The 14,745-nt window shown below is 36.2% G+C and overlaps 1 protein-coding gene across 2 annotated transcripts in view; it reads right to left on the bottom strand.

Moving 5' to 3' along the window:
* The window catches only part of KLHL2 (kelch like family member 2), a gene marked incomplete at its 5' end in the record, with an annotated part of 55,989 nt that overhangs the window by 10,633 nt on the left and 30,611 nt on the right, over positions 1–14,745 (bottom strand). For both annotated transcript variants that reach the window (XM_080344113.1, XM_080344114.1), the window contains 2 exons: positions 1,196–1,305; positions 10,939–11,101. In XM_080344113.1, coding sequence (XP_080200239.1) covers positions 1,196–1,305; positions 10,939–11,101 — 273 coding nt within the window. The remainder of the gene's footprint in view (positions 1–1,195; positions 1,306–10,938; positions 11,102–14,745) is intronic.

Raw genomic sequence — 14,745 nt, 5'->3', positions numbered from 1 at the left:
GCACACAATAATTTCACTGATACCGAAAATCCAATAAAACTAGGTAAACAAACAACACAGCAGCAGGGATATTATAATCCTCATACTTTTCTTCCTTTCTTGGAAAATTGACCTGCCACATCATCATTCAAATGACTTGTCATCACTGAGTCTTATGGGAAGAGAACTCAAGCCTAGTTTCTCCTCTATTGCACAGCAGCTCGTCATGCACTAGAACATTAAAACCTTAATTATAATCCACAGAAGCAGCATCACATGTATCAAAATCAAAGTGATAAAACTGGACCTTCAGGGTATTTTGGGAACAGCAACATGACTTTGCTAGTTGTGGTTTAAGCAGATAGTTCTTAGATTCAAAGTTTCAAAAGTTTTTAACACAAAACACTACCTAGCCATACAAATCAGTATTCAAACATGCTTTTGAATACAATTTAGCCTCTTCTGAACAGAGCTGTTAGTACAACTATATGCTCCTTGAAAAAAAGAAAACAAACATATTTTAAATTGATCACAACTGGATTAAAAAATGAATACTTTTACAACTTGTAAACCATCAGAGGTTCAAAGAGATGCACTGGGCTCAGTGAAGATCAGAGTGTTTCAAAAATGGCTTTAACAGAAGGAGATCTAGCTAAGGGTGAACCAACACATATATTTAAAGTCAAGTGTGGTTACACCAAGCTACCCAGCCATCTCCTTTGCAACCCACATTTCTTCAGTCAGGGTAGACAGCCCACATACACATACAGAGCTTTAATACTTTTGTGAGACTGCTGATGTTTAAGTTAGTAGCTGGCATACACTTCCTCTTCAAACTACTATTTTTGAGTTATTTATCCCTTGGTAAACCAAACTGCTGTGTATGTGACTCACAGCATGTCTCCTGTTTGTTCTGCTAAAACATAAGAAGCGTTTTCCATTTAATTTTGTTTCCATTTTTTCAAACAACAAATGGTTATGTGATTTAATACTGTTTTAGGATTTTTAAGAGTTGAGAATAATTTTCAACATCAGACTGACAACACTTGGGAAAAATCGTCAACAGTTTTGGGAAAAATCCTTTAACCATGAGGACAATACGTGCCTAACTTCACTGAGGAAACAACGCATCCAAACAAGTGCACAAGTGCAGTAAGAGCAATTCACTCTCTCACCCCAAAGAATAAAAAGAATACTGGGACAGAGGTGGTCTTACCTTCTCTTCTGAGGCAATTGTGAGCTTGTCACTGGATATAAGACTGCACACCTGCTCGACACCAAGATTGAGGTATTCTTCACTAAGAACGACATCAGAAAAGTGCTGTTCTGTTTGGAGGAAAAGCAATACTCTAATTTACAGTGGTATCCCACAATAAGCATTGAAGCAGCAGAGGAAAAATAGAGAAGACAAGTCAATATGTCTGCTATTTTGTCATATATAGAAGCGATACCTTAACTTAAAATATCTTCTATAGGTTAAAGCCTGGTCTCACAAGTGGCTTTTGTATTTAAAGATTCTTAAAAATAATTGAAGTACTAAAACACACAATACTAAAAGTAGCACAATCATAGAAATTTAACATTTTCAGCATTGGCTCATCTCAGCACTTGTTGTTGACAATTACTTAAATCTCATTTTGCTATCTTTGTACACACAAACACAGCAAAAAATATCACAGAAAAAGTATATGCCCTCTGTGCTGTTGACAAACGTTTTAAATGTGCAGTTCAACATGAACAATGGCTGATGCATTAGAACTAACCAGAAGTTTTGCAATCTAATACAGGTCAAATCAAACAACAGGTCTGGTTACTGTTGCATCTCCAGGGTCATAAAAATATTACATAGCACAATATCTACAACAAGCAAAAGATGTGTAGTTTTTCCTCAGGTGCTTTGTTTGTTTGTGGGGTCTTTGGTGGTTGGTTGGTTTTGGATTTTGTTTTTTTTTTTTTTTTTATGGTTCGTTGGTTGTGGTTTTTTTGGGTTTTTTTTTTTGTTTGCTTGTTGTTAAATGCCTCAAAGGAAACAAAACTGATAAAAATCAATGCTTCATAGAGCTTGTATCTTTATCATGTTGTCATTCAGTTATTCAGTTGTCCTCTCGCTTCCCTAAGATTGCTTTTTAAGCCATTCAGTTGCATAAAAAGCAGCTCCATTCACTTAAAGGTTATTCTCCCCCTCTTCAGTTATCCTTAACAGAAGTTAGAAGGAACAACTGTTAATGGGAATTTAAGAATCCACTCAAAATTAGACCAAGTAAAGAAAGGTCATAAAGCACATTCAAACTAAAGAACTTTATAAAGCCTTCTCTAGTGCTATTATAGTTAAGAATCCATGCTTGACAAACTGCCTTAATATGTTTAAAAAAAAAAAAAGTTAAAGAATGCTGAATGCTTAGAGATCAAGTAGTCTTTAAATTTTTCAAGTCGACTTTGCAGGGTACAACAGCTTTTATTGCACTAAACTAAAGATTAGAGAGCATAAAAAGGTAAATCCAACACAGTATAATTCATGTCCTTTATCTAGTTCAGCATCTCGTTCCTTGAACCAGGCAGCACAAATTGCTTCAGAAAAAAGTCCAGGAATATGTATGAAATGTATGATAATAAAAGCTCCTCCCATAAAGGTCTTACTATAACCATGGGAGATGAGAGAATGGTAGCCAGAAGGATGATATCTTACCTTAACCACGTTTTACTAAACAATAAGTTTAGTGAGATACAATCCAGTCCCCTTGAATCCTGGTAAATTCTTTAACACCTTGCTGTAGTAATAATGCCACAGTCTCATTGAACAAAAAGGCCCACATCTAAATTTAACACCCAGTTTACCATTGAATGGTTTTCATGGAATATCCTGAATACAATGATAGGGAAAGCTGAAACGTTTCTACCGAAAATCATTAATTATTCTATACTCCTTTTAGCCTTCATCTCTGTTTTAAGTAGACAGTCCTTGCCTTTTCAGTCCCTCATCCTACCAGCCTTTTGATTCATACAATCATTACTACTTGTCCCTTCAATCCTGCAGCATTCTTGTATTATGGATGTGTAGTATTTTCTGCCATATTCCAGGCAATGGGAGAGAAAGGATGAGGAGAAATACTACTGATTTTTAAAACACCACCATTACTTTTCCACTCCTTACAAATTTTTGTCTGGTTGCTTTAAGACTACAAATACGCAGGGTCTTAAGCTGAAGTAGAATTTTCCAAGGTACAATTATTGAAATAAGTATCTGATTAATTTTACTATTTGCATATGGCAAATAGAAATTGGGAAATGTAATTTGCATAAATTAGTTTTATGATAAACTCCAAATTTCAAGTGACAGTGTCACAAAACAGCATGCCTGACTGTACTCAGAAGCTGAGTTAGGAAGAAGCATGATCCAGGTCTCAAACAAATCTGAGGTTCAGAAGCCTTGTTCATCTTCCCCCAAGAAAGCTGATCCAACAGGATACACCTTGTAAACTAGAAATACCCACTTGATTTTACAGGCTTATATACAAAAGCCTTGCTTTTTAAAAGTTGATTTAGCTTTATGACATGCTCTAAATAGGAAAAGACCCAGCCTCTAAACCAGAAAAGTAGAAGCTGAGAATTTTCACAATGAACATGATGCTGTCTCCTGTTTTCATACTAGGAAGAGAACTGTAAAAGAAAATCTGGAAAAAAAAGAAAAAACAGACAGAACTTCAACAAAAGCTAAGGCTATTTTACTGGATGTCAGACTCTGTGCTTAAAATATAAAACAAGGCATATGGCCAAGATAAGAAAGAAGAGTGAAAAAAGGAGATATTAAATCAAACTTCTCATTCAGTAGCTACAGGCTCAGGTTCTCAAGCAATACCCAGAAATAGATCTTCAGCTGAATGAATTAAAGGAAAATAAAAAAAAAGAGACAAATAGGAGAGTAGATTGCTATCTAAATTTTAGTCATCAAAAAAAGAGATGAGATGAAATAACTTGTATCTTAAAAATCAGATCTCTTGTTGCCAAGGAGACCATCTTACACTGATTGATAGATAACCTTTTGGCAGAGGCCAATTGAAATTAGAGCTAAATGGATTATTCAAAACAATTAGAAACTGAAAAAGAACAAGGGAATGCAAAAACACCAAATAAATCTGCCAACAGCAATTTATCTAAAGCTGGTCAAGTGCTGAAGACAGATGGCATTCTTTTATTATATATACAAATAATGCTTATGAAATTCAACCTTTTTGCTTCCTTTTAACAAGAAGGACATCAACTTCTTTAAAATAATATTATTCAGTACTAAGACTTCCAAAAATCCCACTTGGATTCTCTTTTTCCAATAAATATGAGAGAAAAATAGTATTGGGGGTGCACGTATTTTTTTTCCTCCTGAGTTAGGATTTAAATTATCCAAGATTATTGCTCACATCCTGAAAGCTTCAATAATCTGGAGATATTAACATCAAATATAACGAAACTTATGACACGATTAAATATTTCGTGCATCTGTCTCCTGCAAAATCTCAAATTAGCTTGGTTTGTTTCATTAGGTAATATACTTCTGTCTTCATTAGCAGCTCCTAAGTAAGCAAAAAGATAGAACTATATGGCTGGAAGTTTTCATAAGTAAACAAAATACCTTTTTTTCCCTCCCCCCCCCAATCAGAATTTTCCACATAGTGTGAAACTTTGCAAAATTCATACTGGAATCCTGCACTGCTTGTTGCCACTTCACCCAGATACTGAAGCCAGCTGGCAGCCTGGAAACAAGCTGCAGAGCTGCAGAGACTTAGCCCCCCAAGTCCCGCTTCCTAAGCAAGTAGGATCCTACTTCTTTATTATCAAAACTAAAATCTGCCTTTAAAAAAAAAATCCCTTCCATTTTAGGACATTTCTAAAATATCTGTTCCAATTGCATATGAAAAACAGATTTTCACATTTTCACAACCAATAGAGACAGTTTCTATTTGAATAGCTGAAGATCTGTCCTTGTCTGCCCTGTACCAGTAGGATGGGACTTCAGGGACAAACTAGAAGGACAAAAGGAAGTTCTTAACAACACGAGAGGAGCTAGTAACAAAATGTTTGCATGTATAATAAATGATGCCAGCATGGAGAGCAAAGGAAGACAATAGGAGCTGTTAAAGTACTGGTTTTTGGTATTTTGGATCATGAGTCTGGAGACAGGTGTTTGACATACACACAGCAGCAGTAAGTGCTTGACCTACCTCTTCTACCTGAAAGGCACATGGTCTAGCTGGTCATAAAGATACTGTCACTAACTTTTTATTTTTCAGTTACATAGGAAGAAACACTACATCCGAAATCTGCACAGGACATTTTATGCTATAAGCAATTGTGATTAATTCAAACACTATTTCATTTATTTATATACCTACAGTCAGTGCTTCTCCGGCTGAACTGCCTTTACTAAATGGAATAAACAAATACAGAAACAAAGGTCTGTTGAAGTTCCGTCAGGTTAAAAACCTTTCAGAGAACCATGATGGCCAAAAATAAGAGACTGTAACCCCTCTTCTCTTTTATGTGTTATGACTGTGGTTGTTGTCAGTGTTTGCGTATGACATTCAAGACTTCCTAAATTTTTGTTCCATCATTAACATGCCTCAGTGACTTTCTAACATTTTTCTAAGGTGTTCTGGCAGCTGTTGATACTTAATATCCATTTCCAGAAATCTTTTTAACAATTTGTGCACTTTCAGAAGTCTTCTTGCAAAGATTTCCCAAAGCCACATTATACAAAAAACATGACCAGAGCTTATCAGTGTCAGAAGTTGCAGCTGGAAAAAGGGTGAAATCCCTATATTCCCTAGATCTTTTTATAACAGTAATCCAATGTATACTAGTGTGTGAAATAAAATATCACAATCAAATATATCAAGTCTCCTAAGTATCTTTTGTCTGGTTGAGGCCAAGTATTTCCATTACACAAAACAGATCATGATTACGTAGCTTCTTTCTGAACTGATAACCTCTTGTTTTAGAGCAATGCAGAGCATGGGAGCTTGGAGAGATCTAAGCCCTGCGTTCACTTAAAGGAACAACGAGAATTTCTCAAGCAGATGAAACAAAAATATTTAGGAAGAATTAGATTTTTAAACTATTGCTTTAATTCACAATGTCATATTATGGGTTTTTCTGGCTCGAGACAAAGGTCTTTGCTAATGGCCTAACATAAGTCACTGGTGAAGCAGAAACCACAGCCTTATTACAGAGGGACAGATACAAGCTCTGCCAGTTGGAGAACCAGCAGAAGCTGAAGATTACAGAATCCTTTTTTTAAAAAAAAAAAACCAAAAAACTGATTTACTTGTCACTTTTATGCTTAAATAACTTCTGTTGAGAACACCATGAAATTCATAGGAGCCAGGGTAACAGAAGCGTAGCAACAGACGTTGCTACTCAGAATAGAATCGTAAGAACGATTCCGCTAACTACATCCTTTCAATCTCATGCATACGAATGTACACAAGAATAGTCTACAGAAGACATACATGGTTCCGAGTCTAGTTAGCGCTCAAAGTTTTAAATTCAGAGCACCAAACCAAGAACGCTGCACCCCACAGTTAAGTACAACACCGCAATCCCTGCTTCACAGTACATGCTAAGGTTCCATAAAAAAAGTTTCTTCGACATCTCATCAGTGCAATGCTAAAAGCCAAGAAGGTTTGCCATGTAAAGCTGGTCCTCAAAAGACACTTCTTCCACAAATTATCCAATGTTTCCAAAGGCTGCATTGGTCTATACGGTGAGTGGAAGTAGATTATTCTTCTTCTACGGTTGCAATTAAGAAATATCAAGGCCTAAGCACTGAGCAAGTGCCTCTCTAGTCCAAGATGGCATACCCCTCTTCATCAAAAGGCTTTACCTATTTATCTTCACGTTGTATGTAACCTTGCTGTCATTGTCTATTACCAGAAGTATCTTCCTGCCTCTTTTTCCTAAATATAAAATAGCAAGCATAATAAAATAAAGACTAGAAGTTAAACATCCAAATGCTTTTTGATTTTCTCTAGCAGGGAAATATTTTCACTGCTTTTTCAATCTAATAATCCTCTTCTGTACTCATTCTGGTTTCTGAAGCCTTAATCCCAAAATGTCAGCTCCTGGGAGACTGTCTCTCTGTGACACAAGGCCGAATTCTGAAATGGCAAAGCCACTCGTCTTTGGCTCCGAATTTTGAGATCATTTCAGTCGTAAGAAAAAGCCTTGACAATGTACCAAGAGTTATTCAAGAAAAGAACAGGGGGGGAAAGAGGCTATGATGGCTGAGATACAGGCAGTAAGAAGCTTGAAAATTCAAGAGGAAAAACACTGACCTGGAAAGGTATATGATACTCTTTTGGATTGGATATTATACTACTCAAAGACAATAAGACTTAATTGAAACATTTTGCATAACAGTCCAAACACAGTTATCACAAAGTCATTCAGTCACATACATGCGAACTTCTCCCGTAACATATGCATTACAAAAGCCAGCACTTTCAAAACCAATCTGAATAGCTTTTGAATTTTTTTTTAATTGATATATAAATAGTTTGAATACAATTTCACTAGACTAAAATCTAAGTATGGCTGATTTGTAAACCTCAGTTTCATACTTAAGACAGTAACCAAGGATTCTATTGACAGACATCTAATCATATGAGTTTGCTGCGGTTTTGTTTTTTTTCCTGAAGCATCCATTCTTGATAGAGATACTACAATCTCCTGGAAGTGGAAACAAAAGATCTGTACTGGAAAACACATTTTCTAGGAATTAAGGCAACCGAAAGCATTCATCAAAATCCTATTTAGACCTTCTAAAGGTCTAAAATTACTCAAGGCAATAAAAAGCTTATTATTTGGACCTAGATATATGCATTGAAGCACTTAGTGCTCTATTTCAGGAAAATCTTAAGTTTCTAACTCCGTACTAATTCTTAATGATACTAATTTGTCACTGTATATTTTAGAAAAGTTATGAAAAGCAGCACAATCCTATGGGGGTTTTTTGTCTGCAGTCTTATCAGAGTATTTCATTTTTAATTCTCTTTTCTGTATTGCTCTTGTACTAAGCCTGACAGAGTGCTAGGGATTAAGGAAAGCAGCGCAGAGAGTGCAATATAATGAAATAGCTCATAGCCTGACTATGCACAGCATATTTATCTCAAGAGTAAGAACAGAGTGTGGGTTGCTTTAAAATTCGCCACACAGATACAGCAAAAACACAGTAAGAGTTGAGCTGGCAGCTCATGGTATGGGCCAGCAGGACGCCAAGAATACAATGACAAAAATGGAAGCATAGACAAGGAAAGTGGTTTCTGGAGGAATTTGACAGAAATGGAAAGCGGTTTGATTTTGGAGGAGAGAGAAGGTTAGTTCAAAGCATGAAAGTAGTAGAGAGAGAGATGAAATAAAAATTTAAGTGAGGGCAATTCTGCTGATCTGGAAATGCCAAGGATGAGAGGTTGGAATTTGATCCAGGGGGAAAAGGAATATTGCACCATCAGTAAAATTACCTTAGCAAACAGAGAGGAAGTCATGGCAAAGATAGATTTACATTGCAGCAAAAGGGAAACATGACATGGAGTAGATTTGGTAGGGAGAGAAGAAACAAAATAGAGGAACACGCAACTGAGCAGGTGCGAGAAAATAGTGGAGGAGAGTTGAAGTTGTCAAGTTTATGAACCTGAATGACTGGTAGAACGCTGAAGTCATCAGTGACAGAGGCAGACAAGGAGAAGGGAAAGAAGATTAGATGGAAAGCAATTCAGTTTTGCTGAACCTGAAGTAAAAGTGAAACATCCAAGAGACACTGAAGAGACAGTGACAGATCAGGGATGGGGCAGACAGTGTAAGCTGCAGGTAAGGAGCACACCTGGGAGTCACTCTCAGCCTCTGGCCAACCTGCCACTTCTGAATTTCCAAACAAATTTGTCCTGCTCGCTGAATATTCACTGCCAAAGCTCTAATCAAAATGTGCTACTTACCTGGCTAGTAAGTTAAACCCTATAAAAGCAGTTGGTTGTTTTGTTTTTAGTTTTCACTACAAAAAAAGCAACCAATAAAAAGTAATTCCTCAGTGCAATGTCTTGGATCTACTCCAAGACCCTGAGGCGCTCTACATATAAAAGAACAGTGAGATCATTGCCACTTAAACAAATTGAAAGCTTTAGTTTTGGTCTCAGTGCTATGCTACCAACTTTAAAACTTACACAATGTTTTGTTTACTTTTTAGTAACCTACATTATGCAACCTGTCTTGGCATCAAGAGCACTCAAACAAGATTTTAATCTCTTATGTTAAAAATTACCAATTTAGTAATACTTGATCTGAAAATACATTTATATCAGTTTCCAAGAGCAGAAAACGCATTTGGAATATAAAAGAAAATTTTTAAAAAAGGATTTCAGCCTTCCCAGAATCATAGAAATGTAAGCTAGAAAGAACTTCAAATCATCTAGTTTTGCTCACGGGAGTGATTTAGATCAACCCAAATCAGAAGTTAGCCTAACCAGTTTATTTACAGCTGCCTAACAGTGGAGAGTCCATGACTTCCACAGACAGCTTGCCTGATCTGTGTTACTTTTACAGTTCAATTTTACCTTAATATATGAAATCACTTTAAAAATACCTCACAAATTAATCTTACTCATTCTCAGTCATTTTTATGCAGAGGAAGATTTGTATTCCTTCTCATCCTCCTAGTCTCCTAGTTTCTTGACTGAAAGGATGTTCTTCTCTCATAGCCTTTGTCATAGGTCAGTCTGTTTTCTTAATATGTTAAACACCCTTGGATTCACTTCAGCCTGTTTGCATCTGTCTTAAAGTTTTGTTCAGCATTTTTCCACCTGAGGCCTTACCAGTATCAAGAAAAATAGAATAATTATTCTCCCTTGTCAACCACCTACAACACTAGTGTTACTTTACCACAGAATTGCTTTTTCATTCACAACAGCAAGCAAAATGAGAACCTAATTTTCAAAAATGTCAAGCTTTGTCATGAGCCAGTCCTCTTAGAGATATCTATGGCATAGTCTTAAAATTAAGTATTTCATGAACATTTTTTTCAGAAAAAAAAATGAGAGATAATCCAATGGCAAGTGCTGCTTACAAGGAAAGTAGAATTTTGTTGGCTGAGCTATATGGCTAGTTACAAGATGCACCTCTATTCACTTTGTGTCAAGATAGAAGAATGAGACTATATCAGGGGTGTCAAACTCATTTTCACCGGGGGCCACGTCAGCTTCACAATTGCCTTCAAAGGGCCGAATGTAATTTTAGGACCATATAAAAGTAGCTACTCCTAAAATTACTCCTAAAAATGCATTACAGTCCTAAAATTACATTCAGCCCTTTGAAGGTAACCGTGAGGCTGATGTGGTGCCCAGTGAAAATGAGTTCAACACCTCTGGACTAAAGGTACCCTTTACAGTAGGAAATGTCAACTCTTGGGCTAGATGAGTAGGATTTTCAAAAGACAAGTTGATAACACAATACTCATGGTATGTTTAGTGCTTCTTAGCCAGTGCAGTACAGGGGCTACAGATAGCTCCACGCCCTCAGCCTGCATCTTTTTTGTTACACCATGTATTTCCTATAGACTTTGGCTTGTGGCAGTTGCCAGAATTTTAACTCTTCTCTCCTAATTTCCTCCTCTAAGCGATGGTGCAAAATTTTAAGTCAGCAAGCTATTTTTTTTTCTGGATTACAAATTGCCTGGACCCTGTATGGCACTGATAGGCCATGAAGGTGCTGCGCCTTTTTTATTATTGTAACTATGTTCCAGCCAGGATACTATTTCTCTTAAAGACATTAATATCAAATGCATTCTTTGTCAGAAGATACATGTCTGCAATATCCTGGATAAAATTCTGTTTTCTTTGGGGGGCACTGGGTGGGCATGGAACCCTGTGTGTGCCCACGCACACAGATCTCAAGCGATATGCTATACTAATGATAACTTGCCTGCATATGTGTTGGCCTTGTTCAAGAGATCTGTGCATGCATGCATGTCAGCAAAAGCACGAATTCCCAAGCAGTTGATCGGATGAAGCTGGGATTCCAAAAATTCACAGCAAGTCCTTTTCACATCCTGCAGTTGCAAGAGACCAGCTGCTGGTAGCAAGACCTGAAAGGAGCAACACGTAGTTAATACTCCACTTTGATTCTGAGCTTATACAAGAGTATTCTCAATATTAACAAAGAAAACAAAATAATCCATCAAAAAAATGAAAGACTAAAAGAGAGACAAAAATTTCAGCACTATGCAACTAAAGAACTTAAACCCCAACATGATTTACCTCCCAGCAAATAGCATTTAAGATCTAAAATAACAAGCAACAATCTCTGTCACCGTGTTCACTGGGAAATCATTCCATAGATTAAAATTCTTACACTTCATGTAAACTCTTTACAATATTCTTTCACAAGTTCACTTTTTACTGTTACCAACACTCCATAACTACATCTCACTTGCAAACCTTCAGCTTTAGATACTTCTTTAAATCAAAGTTTTCTAGACCATGATAGAATATGTAAATCTTGTTTGTATGCGAGCACTGCACATTGTACCATTTTTTAGCATCAATAATAAGCATCTTTATGTAACTGATTCCAGTAAGGACTCAATTCAATTTCCAAAGAAGTCTGTGACCTTCACTGAAGAATGGCAATTCAGGCATTTAAAAATCTGAGCATATAATATATTCTATAACTCATTAAAAATCCATATCAATAACCAATTAGTGTAAATAAAGCAATCAAAAAGTAAAGAAGAACTGAAAAAAACCTGTATGACACACATTTTGGTTGCTTAGTAAAACTTAAACATAAGATTTAGGTGAACTATAAATGTGCCTTTGAGCGAAATTCTATACTGCTATCTATAATTTCTTCTTCACAATATTTTCATTTTCTGTGCCTTTGACAGTTATTTTAATGAGACTTCTATTATAGAACATTCAAGTGTGAAATCAATGTTAGCTTGCTTCTTCAGGGGATGACAACAGGCAATATTTTTACATGGAAGCCTTGCAACTAGTCACTTACATCTAGAGAAAATATATACTATAGGGCTGCATCAATAAGCAAACAAAACAAATATCAAAGGTGACGACTGCACTACTTTTGTTAATGTTTGCTTTTCATTTGGGTAGAATTAAAGAGAACCAAACAAGAAGGAAACTGGAAAAAAAGAGCTGGTAGAGTAAAACAATTTAGAAACCTGTCTAACACTTACTACATGAAAGCTATAGAATATACTTCTACTTTATTGCTCTATGGAAGAAGCTTTAATCTTAGTAACTGCCTGTAGAATCAAGTATTTAGCATCTATTTGCTTTATAAAAAGCTACTATTATTGCTTACACTTCAGGCTTTTTTCTTGAAATAAAACTAACTCTTATGGCCCAAAATAAACCGAAAAGGACTTCAGGCAATACAACATTGTAAAGCTAATGTCTGCTTTCAACTTCATTTTTTGGTCCTGCTTCTGCTATTTATGGCTGTTTCTCTCCCCCAGCCTGCCATATATGAAGCCGGCTTGAAAACCCTCTTTCTGTTCATCAAGATATTAATCTCTAATTTGAAGCAATAATCCACTATAGCCTCTGTTTTACACATTTGACTACCAATGTAGAGAGCAAAAAAGAAGGATCATATATTTAAAAGAGTTTGCTTTGAATATCAACTGTTAATTAAAGAGAAATAAAGGAAAAACACAAATTTGATTGCACTGAGATACAGAGTCTGCTGCTAAGCAAAATAACTAAAAACTAGATTAAATGGAGAAGATCTGTATGTAATAGGCACAACCGTCAGATGAAGACACACAATTCAAAACAAATTTAGTAAGCTTAAAGGTTACAAGCGACAAGGTTAAAACAGTAAAGTGAACTCATTTTATTTTAGCATATGTTTATGAAAATGTGAAGGAAATATTAGTAACACAACTTCTATGACTAGAACTACAATATATTTAGTTACAACAGCGAGTAGACAAATCATTTGATAGTGAATTCTAGGATAAGATATGATCATGAAATTACATATCAAGAATCAGGGCTAGAAATCTAATACAAGTATTTATTCACGCAACTTGCCCCAATGAAGCACCTGCTTACAAATTCAGGAATTAATTCAAATAAAGTTCTAGATAATTTTAGACACGTTATCAGTATAGCTGAGCAAATAACTCTGTGAACAATCCTTGACTGCTCGAAAGGATTCAGTAGAAAAATATGTAAAATCATCATCAAATCAGTAAAAGAAATGGAAAGGTGACATTTGAGAATGGTATGCAGAAAAGAATTGACGATTTGTATGCACAGTCACGCTGAGACTTGCTCACTGGTTTGAATACTAAAACAACGTTACAAAATCACTCTTCATTATGGAAAATTTACATCAGTTCTTAAATCATTGTAATTGAGTTTGTAAAGTTACAGATTTCAATATGTTTTAGTTATTAGACAAGAAGACATTTAAATCTATATTCACGTGCATTCTGCTACTATTATAAAAGGAAAAGAGAGGCAAAGTGCATCAAATTTATCCCAATGAAATTATATCTTGGGCTTTGGTTACTAGGCAACAAGAACTGTGATAACATCTAGCTATTTCCATTTGTACCTATAGAACTGTTAGCCTGGAAGCTGTAACAACCTGCATTTAAAAATACAGTTTCATCGCAGACACATTTAGACTGCTCAACCGAGGGACAGAACTACATAGGAAAAAAACAACCAAACAAAAAAACCCCACCAACCACACCAAATGCAACCTCCTCTCAAATTCATAGAGAAAGACTACATTAAAACTGCAGTGCAGATTAAGTTTAACTGCTGCTGACTCTAAACTGGTAGGTTATAGCTCAGATTTATTTCCAAAAATAGCCAGTAGAGGGTATCCTAACTTTCCTTTAAAGAAATACTTTAATATGCAGACTGCTTTGTACTGCAAGAAATTCAGAAGGGGAGGGGGCAAATAATCTCCAGTTGCTTCTTCTATGAAAACGTATCCTCATCACAGTGGTTGTTGTTTTCATAATCAACAAGACTGAAGAGATTATTATTACAGATCGCAAGAAAGAAATTACGTATTCTCTTTTGATGTCAAAGTCATGGTGATGAATCTTGGAATGACTACTACATTTCCTAGAGCAGAGCATTTAACCCTTACAAGTCTTTGAAGACTATTTCCTAGTTATCTCCTCCTGGTTTTTCATTCTATAGTGACACTCCTATTCCCAAAGCTGTGTACACCCGCCATGCAGAACACACCTTTCCAATCTCACTGAGACAAAAAGGAATGAGATCGGGTAAAAGTATTTTAAAATCCACCTACAGGATCACCTGCAGAGTCAGGAGGGATCCACTTAAGACCCTAAACTTGGATCCCTGTTTTCACTGGAGTAGATTCAAGCCCTTCAAAATAACTCAGCTAAATTGTCAACACATATTTGAGGCTGCTGCCCTCTCTGGTGGCCATTCAGATACATGCTAGGAGCCTGGTGACAACTGAAGGTTATGATGTTGCTTGCAGCTTTTCTCCCTTTTTTATTTTTTTGACCTCAGACAGCATCATGCCTCTGTTCACCCTAATGCAGCTGGACATATTTACCTCACATGACCAAAGTATATATGTATTCAGGTCTGCACCTCTCCAGTTACGCGTGAACCATTAGCTCACAAGGAACATGTTCACAACATTCTCATGGAGATACAGTCTGCATGACTGACCCAAGCCCTATCACACTAGAAAGCTAAGAAGAGA

Source organism: Nesoenas mayeri (assembly GCF_963082525.1).
Source record: "Nesoenas mayeri genome assembly, chromosome: 4".
Taxonomy (NCBI): domain Eukaryota; kingdom Metazoa; phylum Chordata; class Aves; order Columbiformes; family Columbidae; genus Nesoenas; species Nesoenas mayeri.
Note: the sequence above shows the minus strand (reverse complement) of the source record. Positions and strands in the feature narration are given on the sequence as shown.